This window comes from Equus quagga, chromosome 4 (assembly GCF_021613505.1).
Source record: "Equus quagga isolate Etosha38 chromosome 4, UCLA_HA_Equagga_1.0, whole genome shotgun sequence".
Lineage (NCBI taxonomy): Eukaryota > Metazoa > Chordata > Mammalia > Perissodactyla > Equidae > Equus > Equus quagga.
The window spans coordinates 108115364-108141877 of NC_060270.1; the positions used below are offsets into that span (position 1 = coordinate 108115364).

A 26514-nucleotide genomic window follows, 5' to 3' on the forward strand; every position below is an offset into this window, starting at 1 on the left:
GCAAATGTGGACCCCCAATTTTTGCTGCTAACATGTGCCAGTGATTTGATTAAGACCAACAAAACCCAATAGCAGGACGAATCTCATACATTTTTATATGTACAACAGTATGTTTTAACTTGGTAATTCATTCATTCAACAAATATTTATTGAGTGCCTACTAAGTGCCAGTCATTATTATAGTGTTCTAGAATATACCAGTCAACAAAGCAGACAAAAGACCCTGTGTGCATGGAGCTTAATGCAGTAATTAGTAAATCCTCTCTCAAAAAAGCCAATGAATGACCAGTATTTCCAGAAATTACATTTTACCAGGCACTACTAACCACAGTGCTCAAGAGAGTCCAAAGTGGCAACCTATTAGGAACAGGGACCACGAGCGGAAACCATGGTGAGATGGTGCAGAGCAACTAGCTTTAATTTTAAGGCTAATCCAGATTACCTGGTTGGGTAAAGTAACAAATGCTTGCTATATGGGAATACTTACCAGATGTTATACTTTTCAAAACTTGCTAGTGTGCAAAATCCTATTAATCATAAAAATGCTATAATGGCCAACTAAATCACTACAGAGAGAACGTGTTTCTTCCAACTTAACACTTCCCCAACGATGGGACTTCCCATGATTAACATCTAAATCAGACTAGAAAAACTAAGCCAAGAACAGAACATTCATTGAGTGCCTGGTCTGTGATTGTCATTAGTGTTGGAATCTTCAGCCCTGAGCAGCACCCTAGTGTTTGAAGGGGCCGGGGGTACCCTCATGAGTGACAGTCTACCTGAAAAAAAAGGTAAAGGGTTGTGAGTTAGAGTTTTAAAATGAGTTTGTTTGATGGGGTGGAAGTGGTCTTAGAGTTAGGTCAAAATGATAATCTGCAAGAGCAATAGGGGATGTTAGATAGATACTATCATCATCTTTGGGCCAGAACATCATGGGGTGCTGCTGCTGCTTTATTACGTAGTCATACGAATACAGCACGTGTGTTAATGCTGCAGTTCTACATGTTAGGCAGGGAGCACATACTGATTCAGTTTCGTATAATGACTGCTATCAATAAAGTATTAACAAATGACCAGGGAATCTGTATAGGAGACAGAATATCAGCAAGAGTGACCGTCACAGTGGGTGTTCTTAAAGGGATGGTCCTGCGGGCACCCAAGGCTTGACTAAAGGCCTGGCTCCCTGAGATTCATGTGTCTCTTTAGCTTCCTATAATACATCCTCATGGATACATATAACTCCTCCTCCCTTATGGGAAGCAGGTTAGGACTTTATATTCTGCTCATCTGGTATTAAACCTTTTCCGAAACTGGACAATTAGGCGCAGACTTAATCCTTCTGGTCCAACATTTGTCTAAGGATGCTGGTGATTTCCAATGAGTTATAAGGGAGATGGAAGTCTTTTAAAAGCTTACATCTATAGACTGATCAAAGAGGAACAATCAAACTTGTGTTTTGCTTAGAAAAACATTATTAAACTAACTTTATCTAGGTTTGCAGAGATGACATGCTGCGTATGTAGGAAGAAAATAGGATGGCACCAGTTAGCACTAATGCACTCTACAGGGGTCAGAAACCCAAATGTCTTGGGGGGCCAGGGAGATAATGTAAATCAATCAGAGAGAAGGGGGCAAAATTTTTGCCATTCAAGATTTTATGCTTATTGTTTTCAGATACTCCAGTTTTTCTAAGACAAGCCAGAACTGAATTCTTCTGTCAACTCTTTTGTGTCTTAAATGTTGGCAACTAATTCCAAAATTTAAAAAAATTGTCCAACTCAAACAAAATACATTTGTAGGCAAGATCCAAGCCTTGGCCACTAGGTTGCAACCTCTGCACTATAGCAAAAACCTGAAGAAACTGTCAGGAACTGGAGTCAGAGCAGAAAAAAGGATGTGGGATGGATTATTGACTAAAATGTGGTTCAGAGGCTTTGCGGTAAAAACTTGAAGCTCAACAGATTTCAATTTTGGTGTGCCAACAGAGGAAGAGAATTCCACAGGCACAGAGGCACTCAATTAAGACTGCCTGCATTCATTTCCTCAAGAACCGTGATTAAATAAAGACTGGAGATAGAAAACGTGGGCTGAAGTAATTTAAAAAATCAGTTTCTCACAGTTTGGGATTTATTTTTTCGCATATTCAAACAAAAGGAGTCATGGCTTAACGTCAGGGGAAAGTCTATTATACATAATTAATGTTCAATTTTTGCATACCAAATGTAGTTGAGAAAATGGAACAAAACAACACAATCAGCAATGAAGCGCCAAGTATACACCGACTTTAAGAGGGTTTGTCTATTAAAAACAAACCTATACAGCATGCAACATCCACAAAAAGGTGCATAAACAAACGACACTTTGCTCTCCTGTCAAGTATGAGACACTCACCAATGAAATATGAGCACCAGTGAAGGCACATTTTGGTTTTTCTTCCTCTTTAATATTCCTCACTTTTGAAAATGGGCTGCAAATAGCACATCTCAATATCACATTTGAAAGATATGTTATACTATCATGGCATAATCTAAAAACAACACCATAAATATTCTGAAGAACCGTCTGTAACGTAGACAACTTTAAAAGAAGACAATTTAAAATGAAGATCTAAGACTAGTCAACAAAAAGATATTACGGGGCCAGCAGTGGATATTGTGGCTGACACACCACAATCAGTTCATGGGGATCTCAACCTCCCCACCCACACTGGGCCTACCCAGGGTGGGTGGTAAGCCAATACGGACCAATGATAGAGGAGGAAAGGCTTTTAGGGGGCTTCTAAGAGAGAAATTTTCTTGCTACTTAGTAAAAATCATGAAAAGCCAAATGTGAATTAGGAAACATGTAGCACTGTCTGTCACAGGCAGCCTCTTAGGATCACGAAGGGAATGAGGCTTGATATCAAGTCAGGGCTGTGGAAGAGCTGCACTAATGGAGGAAAGACCCCAGGTCCTGACTCATGTCGCTGAGATGCTAACAACCTTGAAACCTTCCCTTCCTCTGGATTTCCAGTTAGGTAAGCTAAAGTCTTTGTTCAAACCACTTATAATAGAATTTTCTGTTAGTTGCAGCTTAAATTACTCTGACTTTGCACTTTCTCCTGGAGAATCATTCACATTCTTCAAAATGTTAAGGGTCAGTTTTTACCCAATGCGGTTTTCCAACAGGCATTTATTTTGTTCAAACAAAAACACGTAGAGCTAGAAGAAAAGATTCGCTTTGTCTTGTCTTCTCATCAGTTTCTTAAAACACCATAATCTGCTAGGAATGATTTATTTTATTTGGAAATGAATGTTAATAGGCTAAATGCAAATACGGTCATGTGCCGTGTAATGACATTTTGGTCAACATACCCCATATACAATGGTGGTCCTATAAGATCAGTACCGTATAGCCTAGGTGGGTAGCAGGGGTATAGTATACCATGTAGGTTTGTGTAAGCATGCTCTGCGATCTTTGCACAATGACGAAATCTCCTAACGACGCATTTCTCAGAATGTATCCCTGTCACCAAGCGATGCACAACTGTACCGTAATTTTTACAACTTTGTCCAAGACATATTCCTTTGGAGTCTTCTCAAAGGGAAACTTTCTGGGTTTGACCTAACCACTTTCATTTGCCATTCTGTAATACAGACTTCTACCAATCAATCAACAGCTTCAGTGAATGGCAAGAGAGTACATACCAGTATCCAAAACATCACTAAAAAGTTACAAAACTTTCCATTGCTGTGAGCAAAAGGAAACCACAGTCTCAAATACTACATGAACTTAATTTGTTCTTAAAACACTATTTATCTGCAAGGATTGTTACACTGTCAATAACCATCTTCCCATCTACTAAGAAAAAGTAGTACTTCAGGCTGGGTATGTGGTAAATAATACTTGTGATACAGTTACTAGCAAAGCAATATCAACATTAATGATTTCAATATTCATATACAATGCTAAATTACAAATATTCAAATATTTCATAGAATTTTTTATTGAGATGAAATTCACATAAAATTAACTCTTTTAAAGTGGACAACTCAATGGCATCTAGTACATTCACAATGTTGTGTAACCATCACTTCTATCTAGTTCCAAAACATTTTCATCACTCCAAGGAAACCCCATACCCATCATTAAGCAGCCACTCTCCATTCCTGCCTCCCCTCAGCTGCCAGCAACCACTAATCTGTTTCCTGTCTCTATGGAGTTATCCACTCTGAATATTTGATATAACTGGAATCAGACAATATGTGACCTTTTGTGTCTAGCTGCCTTCCCTTAGCATAATGCTTTCAAGGTTCATTTCATAGAATTTTAATAAACTTAAAAATTATGCCAGAAAGAGTGTTGGTTTTAGAACTCCCTGGAGAGAAGTCTCCAGTAAAGCTAGAGACTCTGTATGGGCCCAAACAGAGAAAACGAATGTTATACAAACAAAGCTAAGGGCTTCAGGTCACAAAAATCAACTATACAAATACAGAATAAGAGTACATTGGGTAAGCAGCAGCCAGTCGGAAAAAGATTTTTAAAGGTGATGGAATGGGGAAGGAGAAAGTGATTATAGCAAATATGCAAATAAGAATTAAATCCCAATGCTAAGTGTATAAGTCTACAGTACTTTATATACTTTTCCGTATATTTGAAATACTTCATAATAAAAACATTAAAAAATTTTATAAATAGAGTATGTGGTTTTCTCTGCTGATAAGTTCAGTCTAAAACAATGATATTTATTTGGTCTAAACTGCTAACATAGTACTTGATGCCATTAGCAGAAATGTAGCATTCCTGACAAGAATGAGAAGTCCCCAAGCTCTGCAACCCCCACATCACATTACGAATTTGGGATTTGTATATGATAATGATGGGCACTGCCCTTAAGAAGGGTAAAGAAAAATGAGAAAGCATCGAGAGCCATGAGATGGAGGAGGTTTTAAAAACTATGCATGTTGCTACCCAAGAAAGTACATTAAAAAAGAAAAGGAGAAGCTTTGGCAGTTTTCAAATATTTGAACGCATATTTGAAAAAGGGATCAGATATGTTCCGCATTGTTTTGGAGGGCAGGATTAAAGGAGAGGAGCTTTGGCTCAGTGTAAAGACCTTTCAAACAGCAATTCACCAGTGCGCAGGTGTCTCTCGTGACAGGAAGCTCCTTGGTACTAGAAGCAGTCAGAGAGCTAGGAGACACTCCCAAACACCTCTCCTCCCCAGCCCCTCACCTGTTGGCAGGGCCGGCTTCTTATCGTACTTTGGCCTCTGCAGACACAGAGGCCCAGGATGAGAAGGGCTCTGTGCTTGCATTAATACTCTGCTGTCACCATTTTGAATTTCTCATTACTTTTAGAACAAGGGACCCTGCATTTTCATCTTGTGCTGGGCCCCACAAATTATGTAACCAGTCCTGTGTGTAGGTATAGAAGAAATATTCTTATCTGGGTGAAGCTGACAGTGGTATTTGGTTGGTTAATGTAAAAAGTCAATTTAGGCAGGGAAACACAAAGCTGGGATACAAATAAACTTCAAATGTAATGTTTTAACTTAAATCACATTAACGTACATTCATTTACCACTAGATGTAGGGTCAAAGCTATTTTTTAAAACCCTAGATTTTAAAAAATCTATTTTTTACAGTGATCTTTTCCATACCTACTTTAACAACAGTTTATTTTAACAATTTTCCTTTATCAATAGATTTCCCAAAGCATCCCACTTGTTTTTCGAAGAAACAACTCACTTTTTGAATTTATATTTTATCAAAGATTTAAATGACATAATTTTAATAAGAAGAAAACCTGTATAAATGAGTTTGGGAACAAACTCTTGTTAAACACAGAATTTACCTGGTGGGAGCAGGTGGGGGGGGGGGTGAGAGGAAAGCTAGAGTGTCATCTCCCAGCGGTAAACATCCAGCATTCCCTGGGTACCACTAGCACATTTTACAGAGAGAACTGAGAGCATCACTTAATTCAGCAGGTGAACTTCACGGAGGCTGGCTACTCCTCTATAGAAATATTACGCTTATTGCATTGTCTTCTGTCTGGGTTGTTTGGGTTATCTTGTTGAGGCCGATGGGCCCGGCCACACTTCCTTGGGGAAGTGTGAGCTTCCTTGAGATAGGGGTGTAAACTGCCCCTGAAGCCGGTGGACATTCCTGTTGCCAAGTTATCAGAGATTGAGGGAGATCTTTGGTGAAGGAACTAGAACTCAAAAGGTAAGAGAGAAAGATGTAGATCACTGGCTATGGAACTAGGGCTCAAAAGGCAAGTTTCAGAGGACAAGGGAATTCACACTTCTCTCCAGACCTTTCTTCTTAGGTCAAGCAGTACACACAGGCTTGATGTCCTCCCAGGCAGTAGGAAAGGGCAACTTCAGTGACAGGGAGGCAGGAAGAAAACTAAACAAGGAGGTACCCCTAGAGTCACTTCCAGGGTGACTACAAGTCCTTGGTAGGACCAATGATCTAGGTGCCTATTCCTGAGTGTCCATTTTCATTTTGTGGTTTTTACACCACTTTCCAGCACTGCTTGGGACAGAGCAGCAACAGGAGAAAGTAACTCCCTCTGCCAGTACAGAGGTATCAGAGATAAATACGGTGAATCTCATGGACTCTAAGTAGACTATAGTGCTCCATGTGGAGTTTTTATCTCCGATCCTCACCAAGGACTTGAGTCTCATTTTATTCAGGGAAACTGCAGAGCTGTCTAACATTCTCTGGCTGGTATTTCATAAAAGAAGTATTATATTGGATAGGAGACCAGATGAATTGACTCCAAAATAGAAAGAGGAAAGAACTACCACTTACTGAGTGCCTCTTACGGGCCCATTATCACACTACCTTTCCATGTAATCAAATAAGACTCATAACAACTCCAAGAGTTAAGTGGGTCACTTTATGGGTAAAGAAGAAATCGAGGACTAGAGAGATGAAGGTACTTCCCAGAGTCACATCTAACAACTGACACAGCTAGGATCTGAACCCACATCTGTCTGAATCGAAAGCCGGCGTGCCTTCCCTACACATGGTCTCTACGTTTCAGATTTTGAGAGTATAAGAAATAAGATGGAGGATGTTTTATCAGTTTAATCACAAAAAGCAGTAAATAATGTGGAAAGCCATGCAACCACTCAAGAGACATGTAAAATTTGATTTTACTATAACTTACCAATAACCAATCTGAAATCAGTTATTTAAATAACTACAAGGGATGTCAGCTAAAGGAGCCTAGACTGCTGTATAGTAATTTCTATGCCATTCGATGTTTCTATTATTTTACTCCTCAGAAGTTTGGAAGGCTTTTAGATAGAGAATAAAGGGAAGGCAAAAAAGGAATGACCAACACTATCACACAGCTTTACCAGTTTATCAACACTCTAGAAATCACCACTGTGAGAAAACACTGTCCCAGCTCTATGTCCAGTTCACCAGGATGAAGGTTTGCTAAACAAGAATTATGTTACTTGTCCTGCGTTCTGAACATGAGGCTATTTGAATGCCTACTTTAACGTACGTAATTAGAGTATCAGTCCCTGAAAGAAAATTCACTAAATTCGACTAATTCAGCAACTAACGGACTTGAAATGGCATGTTTGCTTTAATCCAATGAACACGAATATTTGATGTCTTCTGTGCTCTGTTGTAATGATCATAGTTCTACTGTATGTCCAGTGATACCTTGGCCCACCCCATAATTTGTGTAAGACTAAGGCAATATTATAAAAGGGGAAGTATACTTCATGCTCTTGGGCAATATACATGAAGGCCCTTTGGTTACCAATTAATAAAGAAAATGCCTGTGATTAATGTCCAAGTTTTGTCTTTTCTGGGAATCTTAATTTCCATTTGACAGAATAACTGGATTCCGAATTACCGGAAGGTATCTCTGAAATTCTCCTTGGTCCCCAAACATTAAATTACAAGTCACCTTTCAATGCCCTCAAACTTAAATGAACCTAGAATGTTGAAACATCATTTCAGCTTTTATTTCTCAAGTCTTCTCGGGCTACTGTCCTGTCCTTCTGTGGCTCCTCCTCACCTCAGTCGAATGGGCATCAATCCAGGCAGTGAAGGGATCTAAGCCTGTGTAAACTGTATATTTAGACTCTCTGAAGAATAAATGAGGCTAAAGGAAAGCACTTATTTGCCCTATTTGATAGGGAAAAGGCAGGAAAGGCACAAGATTTATAGTTAACCTACACAGAGACTCAATCTAAGTTGAACAACTAGGATTTAGTTTTTGCAAGGCATTGTGGCAAATGGCTATTTACAAGGTTCTGCACTGTCTGGCCCCTGCCTCCTGCCTCGCCTTCTTTCATATCACCCTCTCCTCATTCACCTCTTCTGGCCACACTGGTCATTGTTCACAAAGTTCATTATCTTTGCACAGGCTGTGCATCTGTTCAGCTTGGCCAGGCTAAATCTAAGCCTCCATTCAGATGCTCCTCCCTCAGAGGGGCTTACCCTGCTCTTGAATCTAAATGAGGACCCCTCTGTTTATTATGGTCTTTTTTGTGTGTGTGTGAGGAAGATCTTCCCTGAGCTAACACCTGTGCCAATCTTCCTCTATTTTGTATGTGGGATGCCGCCACAGCATGGCTTGATGAGTGGTGTATAAGTCCATGCCCAGGGTCCGAACTTGCGAAACCCGGGCCACTGAAGCGGAGTGCATGAACCCAACCACTACACCACCAGGCCAGCCCCATTATTGTCTTTCTTTATGGCACGTGGTTTTTCCTTCAGAGTACTTCTCACAATTTGTAATTTCACTTGTACTTGTGTGTTGACTTATCTAATGTCTGCCTCTCCTGCTTCATGGGGGCAAGAGCCCTGTCTGTGTTGTTCACCTAGTATAGCTAGCACAGAGTAGAATAGATGCTTTATTTATTGAATAAATTAACTAGGGTAGCTTCAGGGCCTGAATGACAAAGTGTGGCAGAAGGCCCTTCTCCCCATTTCTGCATGGAAGCGAGTACACTCTGGCCCAATAACAGGAAGTGCCCTGGGACCTTCTGGAAGCAGTAACCCTGATTTGGGCAGCAGGGCCCTCACGCTGGCTGGAGATACTGGTGAGGCTTCTTCAAGCAGTCTCTTGGGCAGGGAACAAGTGGGAGCCAATGTGCCCACCACATGGTAACCAGCACTGACAAAATGATTTAAGGACCCCTGGGACACATCTCTTTGGGGACTCCCAGTAATATCCCAGGGGGAGTATCTGCTCTTATTGGTTAAAAACTATTTAGTCTGCAGACATTTGAATTGCATGGATATTTCAGATTATGCCAAGAGGCCTGAGCTGTTTAATTATTGCTAATTAAGCATATAAAGCCACTGTTCAGAGTTATTTTAAGTGCAAAGTTCTGTATTTTTGACATTTAAAAAATCCATCCTGAAAAAATATCAAGCATTAATTTCTCATATCCATTCCTTACCTAATAACAATTTTCATGAGCACTAAATAAAAAAGCCAACTTTTTTTTTTTTTAAAGATATCCTTAGAGTTCCAGCCTACTGTGCCAGGGGCTGAGAAACCCATTAGTCAGAGTAATTTACAGCATTTTTATGCTTCCCAAGAGTAGTACTGTCCAAATCGTGTCCTCCAACCTGTATTCTACTTCTATTAGAATCAAATTTCCAGTGTATCTGATTCTTCCCTTATCATTCAGTTCCACTGACAACTACAAGAATTAGAACAAAGGGTGAGAAGGATATGTGAAGAATAAATAGTCAGCTTACAGGGAAGGGAAGCAAGGCTAGTGTCTAAGCAATTTGGAAGTCCTTTCCTGTGCTTCTGACCATGCAGATCACAGACAGATGGGCAAGGGCAGAGATCTGGCGGTAGAATTCTGACCCAAGATCCATTCATCCAATGAAGAGATGAGTCATAACCACATCGAGTTTCTAAAGACCCAGCTAACGATCACAAGCTGGTAAGATGTCTCAAGATCTACTATAAATTAGGCCCCCTGGGGGACTATTACTGAAAAGACACTTTGAATCAGATGTCCTCATTTCAAGTCACAAACTTCTCACAGCTCACCAAGCTCCCTAAGGGAGATTAAGGCATTTTGCTATTTAAAAAAAATAGGCAAAAAATAAATAAATCTGCCTGCTAAGTCTAATAGACAGCTCCTTCTTCACTTTCTGCCACAGTGTATTCTGGCTAAAAGCGGTGTATAGCCAGGCCCGTGAGTCTGTACCCAAGGCTATTTCAATGCTTTCCTGACTACAAATTTCTGCTGGACGTTTCTATGGTTCATCAGATATGAAATTCTCCAGGAAAACGTGCATTTATGGAATGCTTGCCACAGGTTAGACAGTATAGCGGATACTTCAGAAAAACATTAGCTCAAGAACAAAACTGGGGACAAATGTTGATAATACAATGGAGACAGCGTAAACCTGACGACAAGGGCTTGTTTCTCAATCTATTAGAATGTGATCAGTCAAGGTCTGTCCTTGTCTTGACAATGAGCCCGGGGTGAAAGCATTCTTACACATCTTTTGGATGCTGAACTTAAGCAGCGCAAGATTAAGAACTAGGTTTTCTTAGAGTTGGCAAGAAGGCCCTCTTTGTTTTTTAAAAAAAACGGTAACCAAATGAAGCCATATGATCAAATTTAGCATTATAAAATTTAGATAGGAAGCCAAAAATAGTGATAACAAGCTCATATTTTGTCAAAAATGTTGACCTAATTTTCTTTATTGGCTTTAAAATGTTTTTGACAGGGTAAAAAAGGAGTTCTATTTTCTGTTATATAAGAAATTAGGAGGTAGTGACTTCTCTTTCATCTCAACTAATGGAGTAAAAAACCTAGCAGAGAGATTTGGTTTGGGATTAAGCGATCAGCCTGGGAATCTATTAATAAGCACAACTGGGCATCTACCTATATCTACAACATTGTACTCTTGATGGAATAGTTAAAATTCAGGTAGGCCAGAGATTTCTAAACTGGGTAACCACACATACACACACACAACACAATGACTACAGTCAAAAACCAATCAGTCTACGAATGGAGTAGACTGTTCAGCAAAAGATCTACTTAATTTAAATCCTATACACTTGGTAGTGTTAGAAAAATATATCAGAAAGACTGGATTTCCTGCACCAGAGTAAACTTACTTTACTTCTACCAGAAAGACATTCTCATGACAAATAGGGACTGGTATTTGGGGCTTATTGTAATTCTATAGTAAGAAACTTTGGCTGGATTGAGTGTAAATCTTCAAGCACATCTGATTCTAGAGTTAAAAGACAGATTACCATTAATTAAAACAGAAAAATTTAAAGGAGTTGAAAAAAGCAAGACTCTACTGAGTTACTGAACCTACGACAAATCCACTAGCAAGCTCTTGTTTCACTTAAGGGAAAGTAAATACAGGTCTTAACTGGAGTCTATCCATAATAGAGGCTTTAAAGAGGATACACAACTCCTAACTAAATAAAAAGTGACATTCATCTAGAAAGTCAGAGTTTACAGTGTGGTTTACTGCCGCACTGATTCATAATCACATAAGACAGAAACTGAGAACACATTTGGGGAAATTCCAGATATTATTTTAGGCTTTTTTAGAACTTCTGGAAATAACATTTGCCCACATTTTGAAAGGTAATTTTGAATTGCTCCTTGCCCCCCTCCAAATCAGAATGTCTTTATAAACAAGTCTGCCAACCCTTATCTGGATAGTCAATCATTTTCCTCTTAGAATTTGCAGATAAGTAAGCACAGAGGGTGGCTGGGGCTGGCAGTGGATTCGATCATAGGAGTGGGCAGCTTATTTTAGCTTCTGACTCGCTTTGCTAGGAAAATTTTTCTTCAATTTAATTCCTTTGTATTTTTTTGGACAGAGGAATATGGTCACCAGATTATAAAGATGGGACTCTGTTCAAACAAAAATTATGTTTGACTTCAGTCTGCCTGTTTTTCTGTTGCAATTGAATAAACTTACACTTATATCAACCCTTAAGTCTGAGTCCAAATTGAGGCCAGGAGAGTGCGTATGGGTATGTGTGCGCTCTCCACACACTGATTCAGGCCTGGCTCCCAGCACTCCGCAGGAGACCAGCTCTTTGGATATTTAGACAGCAGCACTGTGAGTACACCACCTCTCCAAAGATTTCAATTGTTGAGTATTTTATTTCCTCTAGAAATGATAGTCATTCATCTGCATGCACGGTACTTTTATATTAGATAGTCCAGTCTGTCACTTGTAAATATTTAAAAATAATTCTTGCGTACTAATTTTTAACATTAAAATTAATAATAAATTTTCCTATAGAGGAAATATACCTCAGTATAGATATTTTTTTTTTTTTTAAAGAAAAACGGTATTTGGGAAACCAGGAGCAATGAGCTACAATCGAATTGGCAGTGGTAACCCTACGCCGTATTAAACGCCTTAACATTGATTTCTGGTAAAAATATACAAGGAAAGTAATCAGCACAGTTTTCCCAAGCCACTTCTAGTCCCTAATTCCCTAGACTATTAAACTTAACATACAGACAACTTTTAATCAAGAATCACTCAAGTGGATTTATTGACATCATTCAACTAACCTCAAGCCTGTTTAAATCCAGAAAGGGCTTAAGGAGTTTCCTTATTTTTTTTTATAATCTGTCACCATTTTAAAATCATAGCACAGTTGTGTGATAGAGGCACTATTTGGTTACTGAAAGTTTTCCTTCACTGAATTTCAACATCAGGAAACATTACAGCATAATCACTGAACTGGATATGAGAGAGAATATGTTCACTCTTTTTCCAAACTTTTGTTTTAAAACTGCACTGCTGTTCAGTAAATCCTGGCTCACTCACAACAGACTTAAACATCCCTGGTGATAGCTGGAGGAACAAAGCACTTCACACATCCAGCCATATGCTCCTGAATGAGCAAAGACTCTGTTGCTTGCATACTTTGGAGCCTAAAGATACTTTGTCGTAATATTAAAATATAAAATGCCAAAGGCCTCCTGGAGGATCTACCGCACCCTGAGCGGCAATAATAGTTTTAATAAAAGCTGAAATGACTCATTATGGTAAAAATTTATGCCAATGAGGCTCTTCCACACATCTATACCACGGATACACATACATACACACACTATTTTAGAAAGTTAACTGGTACAGTTTTAAAATAGACTTCTAAAGGGAGAAGAGAATCAAGTAAGGCAGGGAAGCAAAGGAAATTAGTGAGATCGGAAAGAAGATACAGATGATAAAAGGAGCAAAAAGTCTCTAAAGGTTACCGCCAGCAAAAACTAAAGTGGCCACAAAATTCGACCATGTATAAGAATCACCTGGGATGCTTGTTAAAAATGCAGATTCCCACACTTTATGCCCAAGACTCCAGCTCTAGGCTGGAACCCAGAAATGTGCGTTTTTAATAAGCACCCAAGATAAGATTCTGATGCAGGCATCTCACAGTCCACACTTTGAGACAAACACTGTAACCTCAGCAAGCGCTAGAGGACAGAGGCCTTCTAGACAAACCACATTTCCTTCCCAAGAGGCGAGGCTCAAAAGTCACGTGAAAAGTCAACTCTTAAGAAAGAGAGAAAGAAGAGGAGGGGGGCAGAGAGACAGAGAGAGAAAAAATCAGTCTTGCTGAATGACTCTTCAGTTTTGAGGGTGCAACAATATTTGTATTGTCCAAATCATCAATTCATGACCTCTTCAGGTATAAAATTTGCCAAATGGAATTAAATGTATTCATTGATCCATAGGTATTTTTATTAAGTGCCTTATGTGTGGCAAGGATGGCAGAGATTCAATAAAATAGAAGGCAGGCTTGCCCTAAAGGCGCCCTCAACCTCCACACAAAGGGAAAGCGGGCACCAGGAAGTACAGCAGGATGAAAGCCACATGTCACTACAGGTGGTAAAATACTGTCCTCTGGCATCCACTACAAGGAAAAGCTGTCCTCTGGATTCTGCTAGGGAGGGGGCGAGCAGGCTTCTCAGAGAAGGCATTTACAGTGAATCTTTGAACAGGATTCTCCATGTGCAGGAAAAGAGCACCCAGAGCCATGAACGGTACGTCCAACAGTCACAGTCCATTGAGAGCTCAGGAGAATATACACATAGCTAATATCAGCTTCCAGGGCAGTGATAATCAGTCAGCTAGGCTCCAGATCCGTCAAAGGAAAACTGTACAAATGAATGCAGAAACACACCTCCCTTCTCAGGAAACAGAAATTCCAACATCTGGTTCTAAACTCCACTTAAAGGAAAAAAAAAATAGATATATGTTGTTACAAAGCCAGGAAATGGTGGTGTAAAAACCCAGCAAAGAGCAGTCAGTAGGCACTTCTCCAGAAGGCAGCTGCCAAGCAGCTTCCTCTCCCAGGGTAACTCATTGTCATACCCTGGCCCTGGGATAGAGCCTTGCAGGTCGAGGGCAGCAGCTCTGTAGCGGCTGCTGAGCAGGACAGGCACCTGGCTAGCTTACCACACCCATCGGTGTTCCTTCTTCTATTGCTGAGGTTCTAAAACTCATTCAACAGATACTCAAAAATCTCATGTATCGCAAGGCCTGAACAGAATCCAGGTCTTCTGTTTTCCTTTGTACATTTGAGGTGGTTTTTTTTCCTTCTCTGTCTTCTATTGCAGAAAAAACTTCTGATTGGCTGTTTTTTAACTAGCAGACAAAGGAAACTGGTTTCTCTGCTGCCTCGGTCATCCTCAGGACCCCTCCTTGAAACAACGGAAATGGGGGCTCAGATCTAGTTTATTTCCATTTGTCAGCCATCCCAGCCAGGCAAGATAAGCAAATTTATACATGCATATACTGAGTTTTGCATCTTGCAAAGTTAACTTATATTTTTAAACCAACACCCACCTAGGAGGCCTTGCCGATCTTATCAATTTCCATTTACAAGAGGCAAAAAAAATACTTCCTGTTTCTTGCCTAAGGTAGTACTGCGTTTAAGCACAACTGAAGTGGGTTTATGATGTCAGTCTACAAACACTGCATTTAATTTCTGCACTGCTCTGCTTCAGCACAAAAGCAATTACTCCATGTCACTACGCCGGTCCTTCTTCAATCCAAACTCTGTTTTGTAAAGGTTCGCACACTCCGGGCAGATAACCCTGAAGCTAGGTACTGAATATTTGTTGTAAAACATTTGCCACATTATAGTAAAAGTCAGAACATTCACTGCTCCGTGACATACATACTATTGCTTCTTTCAGGTTTTTCATGTTGCCCTAAGCATTTGCTCCAATTCAAGAGAAAAGTCTGATGGGGAAAAGAAAGATTTTTAATCTATTTAAATGTTAGCTGTTTTATATTACAGAAACTAAATAAAATACACAGGTAAGAAATCATTCAAACCTCTATATGCCAATGTTCTAAGTTGAACTGGACTATTTTTTTGCACAGCCTTTGTCAGGTGAATCTATTTCATATTTTTAAAATGCTACTTGAATTCTGCAATCCTGGAAGTAAGATTCTTAAAAAACTGGAATCCTATACTCAAAATAGCCTTTGTTTCTAAAGTAAATGTTACAAGATACCTGCATATTTCAAAATGGATTTTTTTTCTCTAACAAACGTTTATTGAGTGTCTACTATGTAAAATGCAAGTTTGGGGCATGGGGAAGAGAGCAGTTAATAAAACATAAAAATCCTGGCCTTCAAAAAACTTATGCTCAATGGAAAATCCTATATAGTTAAAACAAATAAATGAGACATATAGCCTACTAGATGGGGAAAGACTAGGTAAAATAATAAAGTCAAGAAGGAGGTAGAGAGCTGGGAGGTGGGAGGTGGGTTGCAATTTTAAGTAGGCTGGTCAAGGAAGGCCCCTTTGAGGGGCAGCATTTAAGCACCAGGAGATACACAGGTGTACCTGGGGAAGGGACACGCTGGCAGAAAGAATACAAATACAAAAGCCAGTGTGGCTGGGGTAGTATGAGCAAAGGGGAGAGTGGAAGAGAGGGACAAGGTCCGAAAAGTGACAGGGGACAGATCAGTAGGGGATTGTAGGCCGCTGAGATGTGGGATGAAAAGCCATTAGAGAGCTTTATTTAAAGCATTCATGTGATCTGGCTTACTTTTTTTATTGCAATATAATTCACATATTATAAAATTCACCTTTTTAAAGTACACAATTCAGTGGTATTTAGTATGGCCACAAGGTTGTGCAATCATTACCACTTCTGATTCCAGAATATTTTCATCACCCCCAAAAGAAACTCCACACCCATTAGCAGTCACTACCCTTTCCCTCGCTCTTCAGGCCCTGGCGACCACTAAGGGACTTTCTGACTCTACGGATTTGCATATTTTGCTCATTTCACATAAATGGAATCACACAATATGTGGCCTTTTGTATCTAACTTACTTTTTAGTTGGATCTCTCTGGCTGCTGAGATGAGAATAGGCTGAAGAGAGGCAAGGACAGAAGCAGAGAGACCAGCAAAGAGATGAATGTAATAGTTCAACTGAGAGATGAAATGGGCTTGAAATAGGATGGGAAGTGAAACAGTGAGTAACAGCCTGGGAACATTTAGATAGACTGGATGTAAGGTAAGAGAGGAAGGAAACTCAAGGACAACTCTTAGGTTTTTGTCTCGAGCACCTGAAGAAATGCAGTTGACATCAACTTAGAGCAAAGGCTATGAGGGGCAGGTTGGGAGGAAACACCAGGGCCTGGACTTTGGAGATGTTAATTAAATCTGGGATGCCTCTTAGTCTTCCATGTGAAGACGTCAAAATAGGAGGTTGATATGAGTCTGGAATTCAAAGGAGAGGCTGGAGACATAAATTTGGGAGTTAGAGGATGCAAGGTGTTCCTACCATAAAAATTGATGAGATCACCAAAGGAGTGAGTGATTCAAGAGAAGAGATCCAAGGCTCCTTGGACATGTCAATATTTACAGGTCAGAGAGACAAGGAGGAACCAACAAAAAATAATGAGAAGGAAACACCAATAAAGTGGGAGAACCAATAGAGAAAGAAATCTTAAAAACCAAATGAAAAACTTATCACGGAGAAGGGCATTGTCAGCTATGCCCAGTGCTGCTGATGGAGCAATAATGTGGGACTGAGAATTAACCACTGGATTTAGGAACACAGAAGGCAGTCATTGATGGACCACATATCTCCTCCCTGCCTTCTTGCTCACTCTACTCCAGCCACATCCACCTTTGCATTTGCCATTTCATCTCTAGGCGTGTGTCTTCCCAAGATATGGTTTTGAAAAGAACAGTTTGAGTGGAGCAGGAAGGGCAAAAGCCTGACTGGAGTGTGTTCAGGAGACAGTGGTAGGAAAGGAACTGAAGTCAGCGACAATTCTTTGGAGGAGTCTGGTTTTAAGGAGGTGGAGAGAAATAGCTGTAATGAAGGTGGCCCAAAGAGAGAGCTTTTTTAAGATGGGAGAAATAAAAACATATTCATATATTGGTGGGACATATCTGGTACAGAGGGAAACACGATGAGGGAGGGAGCAGAGAATCACTGAGATAGGTTAGAGAGGACAGAATTAAACAAATTTTATCTGTTTGTCAGATAATCAGTAATTATAATATAAAACATCTCCTGATCCAGGAAAATCAAGTAAGGACAAGCTATTTTTTTCCAGAAGACAGAAAAACTACCATCATTTAAAATGACCTGGATCCACTTTTCAAGGCTGAAGATATCAGATTAATTGTACACAGTATACACACATGGTCAGAGTTAAGCACTGGGCTTAGAGTCATAAGATACCAAGTTCAAGGACCATGACAAGTTGCAATACCCCAGAAACTTCTTTTGACTTCTGTTTTTATCCATAAAACACTGACCAAAACAACCTGTCCTCTCTACCTTACAGAATTGATGGGATGATTCAACGAAATATGCAAACATTGTAACTCTTAGGCATCGTGTCCCTGTAAGGCATTTTTAGTGCTACTAGATAAGGCAGGATTGCACATGCTTGGTCTTACTCCAACACTCTACACTTTAGCTCCCCTTTTTCCAGAAGGGGAAAAAAGGCAAAATGAAAAACTTTTGGAAGAATAATTAAATCATGGAAAAATAGAAGCTTTCTGGGTATGTATTGTATTTAAAAGACACTTAACAAGTTGTACATGAACTATGCCTTAATTTCAACCTTTAAAAAACTCCACAACTAAGACACCCCCTAGTTTAGATTCAGCTAAGCCCAGGGCAAAAAAACCAGTACACTAAATTTGACTATAGGCCTGAAGTAAGATCATACTTTAAAAAAGATATGACTTAATATCTGCTCATCAATCTATTTTATTCATGTTCCCTACCACCTGCCAGGATCAACTCAAATCAAAAGATCATTTATTTGATCCTTCTTGCCCAATAGAGACATTAGTAAGTGTTTAAAAGAATTTTTTTGGTTATTATTATCTATTAATTAATTTTTAATTCTGGCTGCCTTAGTGTATGGACCAAAGCTCTCTTTAAGGAAAATATATCTTACAGGGTATCTTGATGTAGCCATTAACTTTTCTCCTATTTCTTCAGGTAAACTAAGACACAAAGGTGGGTGCTCATTTTTTCTATAAAACCAGAATGAGCCTTTATCAAGAAACCATTAAGTTAACATAAAGAATTCTGAGATGGAATTTACAGTAGACATCCAAGTTGAATTGACCTTATTCCTCAGCTCGCCCTCACAATTGACCAGAAAACTTAGGTAAGAACTCAGCTGGCCATTGGATCTCATAAGATTTTAAAGGAAAGTGTGAAAGACAGAATATACAAGGAAATACACACACACACACAAACACCTATATATACGTGTATGTGTATATCACTTTCCTTTAAAATATGTCTACATCTCTTTATATATGCACCACTTGGCAGAGCAATCAGAGCTTCCTTGCGAAATCAATGTGTACACTTCATGAATAATTAATCGGAAAAAAGCTTAATTTTTCTAATTATAAAGATACCTTTGTGTACACTTCATGTATAATTAATAGGAAAAAGAGCTTCATTTTTCTAATTATAAAGATATCTCTGTATCTTTACATTTATGACATTATTTATATATCAATAAAAGATACTGATTCTTTAGTCAGAATTCTAATCTCCCACTAAAACTCCCGTTACTCTTATTTAAGTAAAATAATTCATTTTGTAGTAATCTATATTATTGAGTTTCTAGGAACAAATTATTCTGATGGGTAAGTATATCTACCTCAAGTTCCCTCTTAGTCACACACTCCAGCATTATTGGGGAAGGACTTATTTTGAGTAAGTGATTAGTTTTTTAAAGGTAAAATATCATTTAAAGGGCTCAAGTCATTTCAAGCATGAGTTTTGATTTGAGTATTTTTGAAGAAAGTTTTATCATAACACATATTCCCCTAATATAATGTAATTATAATAGTTAACAACATAATCAATATAATGTCATGAGTAACATTAATACAATGTTAACTATTTTGGATTACTTAGGGTCATTCTTACGAATATCCAGGAATAGACTATGTTATAAAATCTTTATAAACTCAGAATTTGCTGAGGAGTGTGGAGCTATTCACCCTCATCCAAGGTAGAAAGAGCCCACACATTTTCTCAGATGACAGTGTTTGTCTGCCTCTTTTAACTTTTCTGCCTCCTTTGCCTCGTCAGGAGGCCACCAGTCATTTCTTGCTCCTATCAGCTTGCCTGTATCTAGCAGGCTCCCCCATCTCCATGCAGCAATCTTTTGATTCTAAAAGTGGTAGAAAGAGCCACAGTCTCAAAGTGAAGTGGCTCTGCCACAACCCAGCTGCATGGCCCTGGACAAACCACTGAATTGCTTTAGGAATTTGTTACCTTGTCTACACAATGAAAGAACTGGCCTGAATGACCTTTAAGTCTATCCAACCTTTAGACTTTATGACGAATCTTGCTAAGGGCTGGGAAAACTAACATCTAAGTTTACTAGAACTCTGTCCAAAGAAAGACTAGAGAAACTCCGAGAAAGGATCTTGGAGGTTCCCATACTTGGTACATGGAATTTATAGAATCCTATTTTTTCTAATGTCATGGACTTTTAGGTCTTCTGGGTTCTCTGTTATATTTCCAGTAAGTGAGGTCCTGCTTTGGATAAACTGTGTCCAGGTAAATGAGACAGAATTACACTAAGAGCTTCTTAAAAAAGAAATTAAATATGACTCCTAAACAAACTTCTTTCACATAAAAGATGAGACTTCAAGAAGAAATTTTCAAAAATCCACAGAGTAAATTATTCCTTTATGAAAATTTTTGTTTCTAAATGCATTTTCATTTGATATACCAACAAAATGACACTACATACTAAAAAATGATTTACCTATAACCACATCATGACCATCAACCAAGCCGGCAGAGAAGAGCTCCTGAGAAACGCCATCCGCCGTGTCTGTCCAAATGGGAAATGAATATGTATTAGTAACCATAAAATAAAAATCAACAGTCCAGTGCAATGTAAAATATATATTTTTCATTTACGAAAATCATCCACATGTGTTTTAATTCAACAATTCAGATTCTATCAGAAGCAATGTAAAATACATTTTGCCATGTACTTTTTGCATCTTGCTACTTATTCAAAAGCAGTTACACAAAATTATTGTTTCATTTGTGGTGAACCAAGAAACTTTTGCCCTTTGGCTACTGTCTGAATTAATCCTCAAATGCACCTCTAGAAGTTATCTCGTAACTGGTCCCTATGATCCTACCTTTCTTTCTTGCCAAGGTTAATTCCAGCCATCATCAATCCTTTTCTACCATTAATAGCTACTGAGTCAGAATTTATGGCAAAGGTTGAATAGGAGCATTTGATACAACCTAATAGAAAACCTAATATTTGGTACAAACAGCCTAAGAGCTTGTTGGACTATTAAGATGAGCTATTTAAATTTATGCTATTAAGAAACTCCTTTAACATGACATTGATCATTTGATAGCAACAGATTCATTCTCTTTGAAAATGTAGTTGAATAAAAGAATGCAGTTTCTCAATGATAAGTGACAGGAATTAGCAATCTCATAAAGATGGGACTGAACAGGCCATAGCAAGTGAATATAGCTGAAATTACTTAATTGAAAAGTTATGAATGAACATGATAATAATGTGAAGTCTGTTTGAAGACTTTGTAAAGAGAAATTGATAAACTGCAATGTGATCAAAAGAACCATTATGAACCCCTAGGTTTTCACAAGGAACATGACATGGTCCCCATGGCCTTCTGATATTCTCAAAACCATTCAGAACTGTAGCTAGATAAGAAGAAACTGGCTCAGCAGATGGAGGTTTGACTTAAGTTTTCTTCCAAAGTCAGGGAGCACCTGCAAGTATAGCTGCTGAATCAAACAAGCCTCTAAACTGAACTGCAGTTTGCTCTGCCAAAGGCCGCCCCTCAACACAATCTGAGTTTCCTTGCTTAATCTATGTTTCAGATGTGGTGACTCTGTAAGTGAGCTCGAGTGTGTGTGTGCATGTGGGCATGTAGCTGGAGGGACAATTACCTTTCAATATTCTTTGGCTTTAAAGAGCTTAGCCTGGCGTTTGATATAGTAATTACTAAATAAATGGTAGCTGTGGTAATGATACAGCAGATCATTTGAAATGCATCTTACATTCTTGTGTACTCGCTTTCTCCCTTTCATACATGGCCCAGTTTCCCAAATCTCCAATAAAAATTTGAGAGCCATGTATATTCTTTGTACTTCCAGAGAAATTGTGGTATTCTATCATTTTACTCATTCCATTCCATAATGAATGAGATAGAATAAAATGAAGAAAATGGAAAAGAAATACATAGGAATCGTACTACACTATGAAATTCCATATAAGGTGGGCTTATCTTGGGCCTTGTCCTTACTGCTAGAAGTAGAAGTAAAAACAACACCTTACAAAATTCTCTTAGAGATAAAATGATCCCCTAGCATGGAATGTAGGGTAACGTAATGAAAGGCTTTCCTGTGAATGTGATTTGGCTTTATGAAGTCAGCTAGAGCTTTCAGTCTCACAATCTCCATCTTCCTGGAGGCCAGCAGAAACTTCAGGAAATGATACTTATTGAATTAAAGTGTCTACTAGGGCACACAGTAGGCAGTCATTACATTTGTATTGATTGATCATCTGTTAAAGCATGTGAATATGTTTCCAGCATCTCTAAAGTATCAATACTTGAGTAAGGAGCTACGATCACAGAATGTAGTTGAAAACGGAATAATCAAACAAAGCCACATTGAGGGCTAGCACGAAAACAGAAGCAAAACAAATGACATCCCCAAACAGTCAAAGTGTACAGCATCTCCTACTATTTTCAGGACTCGGAGGTGCCAGATGAGTCATATTAAAACAGCAAACAGTCATGCTGGCTCACCAAAAATGGAAATATTCCATGTTTGTGTGTGTGTGTCATTAAGCAGTTATTTTGTATGCACATAAGTAATATATCAGTGATAGTTCAGAACAGAAATGTGAAGGTAATTGGTAGTTTATTTTTCGTTAAGTTGCTTAACATTCCTGATGTGTAAACAGTTAAATAATCAATATACTCAGGTCTCCAGAGAATACAGCAACATAATAAGCACAAAGGGCTTGCCCTCCAATGAGGACAGAGAATATTTGATATGTTTATGTTATATACTCTAGCCATATATACATATTTACGTGTAAATACAGCACAGACATAGTACACATGTTGTGTGCATGCACAGTGTAGTGCAGACAAGGTCTGAAATGCAGGTAGCATCTGTAATCTCAGAGGTACAGCGATAAATCCATGGTGTTTCTGTTATGGACCTGTGCTTGCTGTCCAGGAAGGCCAGCTATCATCAGGCAGCACCATGGTTTCTGTCTGGGCAACAAAAGCAGAGATTCTTAATCTAACCATAGAAAACGAGCCTGCCACAGCCAGCACAAAGGACCAGGTAATGCTAATAGGGCTGTCTAATACCCCCAAAGCCTTCAACTCAGAAATTCATTTCTTTCGTTATCTCTTGAAATTAAAATTGATTTTTATTGCCATTGTCAATTTTAAATAATCAGATGAAAAGAAACAACCTTAAAATAAGAATCTGTTCTTTTACTTACTGCACTTGAAACATTTATTATATAATTACCAGGTTTCATCACAGTATTGGTCGGTCAATATTTTTGTATTATGAAAAAATAGATAGCTTTTTGATGACAGTAACTAACTGGCGCTGTACAGGTTCACAGACCAACTCTAAATTGTCAAAGATGGATGTTCCCAGAAAGAAAAATCAGTTAGCAAATTCATTAGGGGCTCTATTTACATTTATTTTGTAAAAGGTACTTCATATGTTAGTTTAATTCAAATATGCTGGCAATCATTAAATCTTTGTGCTTACAGGGGACTAGAGATCAGGGCCAGTGAATCTATGACCACATATGGCCCAGGAACATGCTTTGTTTGGTTGGCAATGTTTTTTTAAAAACTGAACCTGAATGTTTTTAGACAGAACTTTCTAGTTTCCTGAGGTCCCCACCATTCACTTTGGCTCCTGTAAGCATTTGAGTTTGTGGCTTCTTACAGATGATAACATCCGGGAGGTCAAAGCAGTTAAGTGAACAGATATCAAGCTAGAACTTTTCGGATTTTCAAAATTTTAACAAAAACTATTTAATCAAATTAAAATTTATGTGGAGCTCCAATACATAAAATAATGACAGTGTCATTAGCTTACATATGTTAATATATCCAAATGTATGAGACTGATGTATTTTAGAAAGATACTCAATATAGACATCGAGGCTGTCGTCATGTACATAAGAATCTGAAACCAGAGGTCAGGGAAAAGAGTCAGTCTTACCATTAGCATCTGATTTTCACTGCTCTAGGTTGTTCTGGTTATAAACTAAATAGTGGAAATAACTTTTGTTTAATAACCAGTCTTGTGCTTTCCAAAGCCTATTTATATATGTTATTTATCCATTAACTAACCAAAATTACTCAAGATTCTCCTGCATACCAGACACTTGTCAGGTGCTAGAGATACCCAGAAGTAAGCCATGGTTCTATGGCTTCCAGGCATCCAGGAGCTGAAAGAAAAACCAATCTTGCCTTTAAGCTGTTGTAATAGCAATTATTTAAAATACTAAAATTTTATTCAGCTGCAAGACTGGCATTGTGCCGACCAAGCTTACCAGTGGTGCCTGCAGCAAACAGAGGCCACAGATACTCCTAAACACAGGCTTCATGTAACCTGAACTGAGGACACAGAGGTGAAGCATGCTACCATTTGTATATCACTGTTTATTGCTCAGCCCTCATTAGCACTGCTGTATGCTTCTCAGTACGCTCATCAGAAGGTCCTTCAGGCCCTGCATCACCATGCCAGTACCTCTTCTCATAGTTGAGCTGATATATTTCATGTCTATGTGCATATTATATATTGTGCAGCACGTGTCACTGGGATTCACGTAGTCAGCAGTGATTCAGTTTAGATACCCACAATTACTGCAAATCCTTCCTTTCTTCCTTCCTCCCCTCCCTCCCTCCTTCCTTTGTTTTTAGAGAAAGCACTTTGAATAGCAAATTATAACCACATGCTTGTGATCAATTTCTGAAATGCTCTTTGTAGCAATAAAATAATAATTTCAATTAAAACTTACCTCTTCCTGGAGTAAACTCAAATCGTATGTCATTAAGCTCCTTTCTGGAGTTTCTGAAACACATAACATATAGCACATTAAAATCTAATGAAGTAGAGTTTAATCAAACTAAATGTATTCCAATTTTTATAAGATGCTACTAACATGTAGATAACATTTTACAGCTTCAGGTTACGTCCAAATACTTCCTCAACTGGAAGAGAGAGTTAGGACAATAATAAAGGGAGATATTTGTTTAATTAATTGAATTTACCTTATCTAAACATGCTCATATCATAAAATTCCAAAAATAAAATGTTCATTTTTCTAAAATCTACACTAAATCAGTAACCTTAAATATAACTTCCAAATTAAAATTTTCAGAAGCTTTTAGTCTAGAATAAATAATACTCAACATATTTTTCACATTTTTCCTGGGAAAACAGTATTTTATCAAATTAGTTTTAAATGTGAAACAGGGAAGATAGTTTTAGCGATGAAGTTCCTGACAGCACCATACATTAAATCATGCAACAAAACGCCAGCATAAGGTGTACGTATTGTAGTTAAAAGTTTTACCTAAATACAGAGGGACCTCTAAATGTCATTAAATTACCCATTGGATATATAGAACTTTATTTACATAAATATAAAATGCTTACATAAAACTGTAATACATACATATACTATGTATATTTCAATCAAAAAGTTAAACAACACTGGGGAAACATGGAACAAATAAATATCTAAGATACGAGTTTTCCATTTATATTAACTTCAAGAAATGACAATAAGAGCAATGAACTATAATTAGAATAGTTTTAAATTCTCATAAGAACGTTAAAATCTTATGAGTAACTCTCAACAGATGCTAAACTAAAGTTAGTAAAAACACCTTAAGAAACTGCAGTAGGAAATATGAAATAGCAATTTCTGTAAGCACTCAACTATTTGCTCAGCCACTGAGGGTGTCCTAGACAGAGACAGAGATGGCCTTAATACCTTTCCCTGAACATCCTCCTTCTAGAGCCAGGAGAGTCTGATCAAATCCCATTCGCTACTCCAGTTTGGTACTCTAAAACTCCAAGTAATATCTCCTGGTCTCTATGGACAGTGTCCAAATCATGCATACACCAGTCTCTGGGCCCTTTTTTGTCTGTAGCCTGATCTTGGTTCTTTATGTCCTACCACACTAAGTGCAAGGAGGCCCAGCAAGATGACAAAGGCATGATACTGACAGCAAGCCCTTCTCCCCAGTGCCTAGAGAAGCTGGCACAAGTCTAACACCTTTCCACAAGCAGAGAAGTAAAAGGTCAAGAACTCAGGAGACGCCCAAGCCCAGGTCACAGACCTAATAAGAGCCTTGAACCACTATGCATCTCACTTCAGGTGTCCCCACCTTGACTTTATCACTATTCCTCTCAGAGTTAGAATGTGAGTAGGGAACATCAGCCATTCCTACAGCTGTTTTTCTTTTAGGCCCTTCTGAGACTCTGAAAATTATAAACTCTCATTCTAAAAAAGTACACATATGACCAACACATGAAATTGCAGACAACTGGAGAGGGCTCAGAGATCATCATGGTCCCCAGACTAAGCACGATCAATGTGTGCAGTGGAAAGACTGTTTGCATGTTGGATTGTTTAAACAGTCTAAACTTTCTTAATGAACTACCAAAGTCACCACACATTTACATAGTGCCTTCATATGTATCAACAGTTATCAAACTTTTTGGTCTTAGGACCCCTTTACATTCTCTTTTTTTGAGGAAGATTAGCCCTGAGCTAACTGCCGCCAATCCTCCTCTTTCTGCTGAAGAAGGCTGGCCCTGAGCTAACATCTGTGCCCATCTTCCTCTCCTTTATACATGGGACGCCTACAACAGCATGGCTTGCCAAGCGGTGCCATGTCTGCACCCGGGATCCGAATCGGCGAACCCTGGGCCACCGAAGTGG

General features: G+C 38.6%; 1 protein-coding gene across 3 annotated transcripts in view; it reads right to left on the minus strand.

The window, feature by feature from the left end:
• STK39 (serine/threonine kinase 39) overlaps positions 1-26514 on the minus strand; it is a 278105-nt gene that overhangs the window by 30000 nt on the left and 221591 nt on the right. For all 3 annotated transcript variants that reach the window (XM_046659106.1, XM_046659105.1, XM_046659108.1), the window contains exons 15-16: positions 24580-24632; positions 20281-20349 (exon numbers count right to left, since the gene is read on the minus strand). In XM_046659106.1, coding sequence (XP_046515062.1) covers positions 20281-20349; positions 24580-24632 — 122 coding nt within the window. The remainder of the gene's footprint in view (positions 1-20280; positions 20350-24579; positions 24633-26514) is intronic.